Source organism: Neltuma alba, unplaced genomic scaffold (genome assembly GCF_004799145.2).
Source record: "Neltuma alba isolate B1F8T4 unplaced genomic scaffold, ASM479914v2 tig00007604_pilon, whole genome shotgun sequence".
Classification (NCBI taxonomy): domain Eukaryota; kingdom Viridiplantae; phylum Streptophyta; class Magnoliopsida; order Fabales; family Fabaceae; genus Neltuma; species Neltuma alba.
The window spans coordinates 1-4989 of record NW_021634824.1 but is presented as its reverse complement, the minus strand read 5'-3'; the positions used below and the strand labels follow the sequence as shown (position 1 = coordinate 4989).

The 4989-nt window shown below is 37.2% G+C and overlaps 1 protein-coding gene across 1 annotated transcript; it reads left to right on the top strand.

Moving 5' to 3' along the window:
- The first annotated feature begins 424 nt into the window (after positions 1–424).
- Positions 425–1273, top strand: LOC114752905 (glutaredoxin-C9-like). Its single transcript, XM_028941603.1, has one exon. The coding sequence runs from the start codon at positions 497–499 to the stop codon at positions 947–949; it is 453 nt and encodes a 150-aa protein (XP_028797436.1). The 5' UTR covers positions 425–496; the 3' UTR covers positions 950–1273.
- The last annotated feature ends 3716 nt before the right edge of the window (positions 1274–4989 follow it).

Sequence of the window (4989 nt, the reverse complement as noted above, 5' to 3'; positions counted from 1 at the left end):
ACATTTTTCAATTACTTTTCCCTTTACACCCAAATCACATACATTCTAAGACAATATATAGATTTTTAGGATCATGAACTAATTAGACGATTAACACTTGTAATTAACTAATCATTTTTACTAAATCAAACTTCCAAGGATATAAATATAAGAAAAGAAAATTGACAAAAAAGAAAAACACTAAGAATGGTGGTAAATGGCAATACAGAATTGTGCGTTCCAAATGTCTGTGGAGGAGTAAAAGAGGTGGGGGAGGGCGTGGCGTGGGAGTGGGACGTAGCTTCTTGGAATCTGTTGACCCGGTCCCGTGACGCTACATGACGTCACCCGCAGTGGGGGTGACGTACCACAATGCGCAACTACCGTTGACGTTCGAGTCTTCGCCATTTTATAATTCCGCCTCTGCCCTCACCCACAACCCCCCCTCCCCTCCACCTCTCCTCACATTCCTCCATTTTCTCCGCTCTCTCTCTCTCTCTCTCTCTGTTCTCTCATAATGCATCAAGCCATTCCATATAGGACCTGGATCCCCGCCGGAGCACGTGCCTCACGTGACCTATCTCCTGCTGCGGCCACCCCGGTTGAGTTCTCCGGAGGAATTACCGCACAGGCCAATGGCGCGGATCCCGGCACCGTGGCCACGATGGTATCGGAGAACGCGGTGATAATAATCGGAAAACGCGGGTGCTGCATGTGCCACGTGGTGCAAAGGTTGTTACAAGGCCTTGGCGTGAACCCCCCCGTGTACGAGGTAGCCGAGGCGGACGAGGCCGCCGTGGCCGCCGAGCTGTCCAGGAAGATTGGGCTCTCCGGCGGCGGCCAGGGAGTGCAGTTCCCGGCGGTGTTCGTGGGAGGGAAGTTGTTTGGAGGGTTGGAAAGAGTGATGTCCACACATATCTCCGGCGAGTTGGTTCCGATCCTGAAGGATGCTGGAGCCTTGTGGCTCTGATGATGAGAATCTGACTGGATAATTACATAGATACATACATATACACTTGTCCATCCCATGATGTTTGTGTCTGTTTCATGATTGGGTCTTGTTAATTATGAGCTCATCATACTCTCCCCTGGTTAATGTTGTTTAAGTTCTACTTCGCGGAGAGATAATATTGTTTCGATTTTTGTTTCCGGGATCCTTGGAAACTAGTTCTTGGAGAGCAAGAACCGGGTTGAAAACCAGGAATTAGAGTTTAGAGAGCTTTTTGTACATTATTGATCCCACTGAATTGAGAGTTTTTATGGAAAGTTATGCAGGGCTATACCAGATTCATCATGTTCATTTTCCCCTCTGGTGACTATCTAATACAATTTCATTTACTGGCCAAATTCAATTTGATTATATACTACCTCCTCCTCCAGTCTTTAATAAGAGATTTTAAATATAAAACTTTGGTCCATTTTGTCTATCATATTTATCTTTTTTTCTAAGGTAGTTCTTGTAGTTATTGTATATATTAAATGTTTTATTAAATGACACTTGATTAGTAAGAGTATTTTAAGAAAAACAACACCAAATTATCACAAACAACTAACTTAATTAATTTATTAATTTACTTAAATTAGTGAATTAGTTTTTATATTAAGGATTGAAAATAGTATATTACTAGGTCTAATTGGGTATAATAATTTTTTTAATATGATTTTATGACTAAATTGAAGTCCCACTCACTCGACTCAAATAAACAGTACATTATTGATGTTCTATGCTAATCTTGTTTCTATTATTAATTGTAATTGATGCTAATCGTTGACTATATATATGTTTAGAAGTTCCTGTTTCCTTCAGATGCAGCTGGTGGGTTCGCATTCAACTGTAAACATGAGTTTCTTCTTCTTCTTGGTTTTTTGTTTTACCAATACGTACGATTTTCTTCTTCTATGCGATACATTTGTTGTGTGGCATAGAGATCTCGAACGATAAAATGAAACTAAAAAAAAAGAATAAATAAAAATGTGGTCTGCATAAATTTAAAAGAAAAAACGAAAGAGAAATAGAATGCTTCAAATGATTAGAATTGCGACCAATAGTTAATTTAATTTAAGTTGTAATATAATAATAGCGTGTGATGTGGGTAGAAGTGAAGAGTAATTTCCGTAGTTCAATAGGGAGGTTGCTTTTTATTAGCATGCTTCTAGCTAGTAATTTTAATATTTTCATTGAATTTTATAGAACATATATAATAACATTATTCCGTCCCCCTCACACAGAAACCTTTTGAAACCAAATTGTATCCAATGAAATAACTAAATTTGAAAGTAGCATTAATGCCACCGGCTAAATAACCCGCCCTTTTTCCTGGGTTTTTCCTTCCATTAAGGGAATGGAGATGCATGAACCGTACAGAAAACAATATTCTATGTATAAAAAGTTTGAATTTTTAATGGTCAATTTTTTTAGCTCAATTTTTTTTAAGGTGGTTACGTCAAGAATATTTAACCCTTGATCATCGATCACTCCTTGCTGGCATCTTAACTGCCTAGTTGTAGGTGATTTTGGCTTACATTTTTGGTTGTTGATTCAATGACTGGGTTGTTTAATCACTTTAATTATATGACTTGGAAACTTTTTGTTGTTTCCAAATCATCATTACTGAATCAAACCTTTTTGTTTTCCCGCCGCTGATCGAAAACTTTATCATTTATTGACTTATGAGGCAGCAAAGATGGATCCATCTGTCTAGCACATTACCGTTGGTGAATTACCCTGCCCCGGTAGTCACATGAGAAAAAGGCGTGTTGTGATTTAGTCAAATTACAAGCCCAAGTTAACAAACCCAATAATTCAAATATTGACAAATTAAAGTGCTCTCATTTCTTTAACTTTTTATCTTTTAATCTAGTGCAATTTTTTTAAAACACATTTGAGTAAGCTGATTTTGCCTGGCAAAAAAAAGGGTTAAAATACAAATATACCCACGAAATATTTGAGATTGCGCATCTAGCATCATAATATTTACTTGGATACCAAAGTGCCCATAAAAATTTTAAATGTATCATGGTTAATTTAATTAACTTTTAGAACTTAAACTAATGTGGGACTTGCTATTAAAAAGTAACGGACGTTTTGTTTAAATAAATGGCCATGAAAGTTTGGGAATTTTTACGATCACCTTGCTTTTGCACCCAAAATGAATATTATGATGCTGTGTACACATTCACTGATATTTTATAAATAGATTTACACCATAACTCAGGAATGAATCTAAATTTGGGTTTGAAGACACGAAAGAAAGCAGAGGAGCTTGTGGCTGCAGTCGAAGCAAGTGCACTCCACTTGGTGCAGCAACTTGAGTAGGAGTTTGCTTCACTGAAAGATGATGAAATGGCAGATCGCTATCACATAATATTCGCAGTTGTCCACATTAATATATGCGCCACGAAAGAATTTGAGACATTATTGGTCACACAGCCTTTTTTGATGTGTCTGCTACGAGAATAGAATATGCGCCTTTATTTGAAATTGTTAGTTTCTGCAAAATCGTCAATTCAATGTGGGGAGCGCAGATAATTCCCTTCAAACATTCCAATGGATGCAGCCATTCCTGGATATTGAAAGTCAGACGGCAATATATAACTGTTATCTTGCACGTTTCATTTCAAGAACTTCATTATAATTTATCTTCCTTGCTAAAAGAAGAGAAATTGAATTCAAATTTCTATAAAAACTAAAAAAAATGTTTTCAATGCTTAAAAATAATTACTCATTCATGAAGAGTAGCTATAAATAAATAAAATCATAAACAAAATGACACAAATAATTCACACCGTTAGAAGTTAACAATGTGAGATGAAGTTGAATGGATGCAATAAGATGAGCGGGGCAGGCAGAGAATAGCATTTGTATCCATCCCTCAGCATGGGTTTTGGGTTAGGCCTACATTTGTTGGGCTTGGTTTTAAATTATGGACAGAAGCAAAAACATCTCATTCGGGTTCAGTCCAGTGGGCTTCGGCTGGGTCGGCTCATTTTTGCGACCATAAGATTGGTTATAGGTACTCAACTGGAGTTAGTAAATGTCTTTTTATAATTGCGTATAAAAGAGTGTAATTGCACCATTTTGGGTGGCAAAGAAGCAAACTGGCCATATTGGCCCATTGTGGAACTCAAAGCAAGAGTCTTGGGAAGATGAAACATTGGGAATTATCGATCAGAGTTGATCTAATTGATAAGTAGTCAACACATAACTCATAATATCATGAATTCGAATCCTATCATCGATGTGAGAATATTGTTGGCGAGCCATTTGTAAATATTTATGTAAATGTTTTTTGAGAATGATAGTATGTCTTGATTCTGGTAAGTTTTTGAGACCTAATTTACTAAGAGGGTGTTTGTATAAAAACTAAACTATGATTTTAGAAATGATTTTACGGTATACGAAATAAATACGTGGAGAAGTTTATCTCGATTTGTAGAAAAGTGTTTTTAAAAAAGCACTTCTCCTAATTCCCAAAAACCTCCTTAAATTTTTTTGTTAACAAAAAAAGAAACATGGGGAATTGTTGTTGTGCCACGTATACAGGCTCATGTGAAGCAGTCTTGCCGTTCATTGCGGCACAATTAGACCGTTACCAAGGTGTGTGCGGGCGCGCGCGCATCACATTATTCCTGCTTTTATTCAAATGTTAGACGTTGAAACTAATGAACATACCGCTGGTCAAAAAAATGGGAAAACTAATTTGGAAGTCCTTATAATTTATATCAGTTTGGAATCAGGTCCTTGTAATTTTTTTCTTTTTATTAGATCCTTTAACTTTCTCCTGTTAGGTCCATTAATCCTACAGTTAATAAGACAAACACCGTTATAACTTTCTGTTAAATCTTCTCATCACCTACCCCCCATTCGCCCAACTCACTGTCCTTCCACGGTAAATATCATCAGGCAGTACATCGAGTACGCTCTGCAAAAATTATAGCATCTGGTTTGCTTTAGGTTTGAAGGCCAAGAAGGAAATGCGTTCCTGGGTCATGTCCATATAGCTCACAGGG

Coding starts and splice junctions, on each gene's coding strand:
- LOC114752905 (XM_028941603.1), top strand. CDS start 497: ATGCATCAAGCCATTCCATATAGGACCTGGATCCCCGCCGGAGCACGT.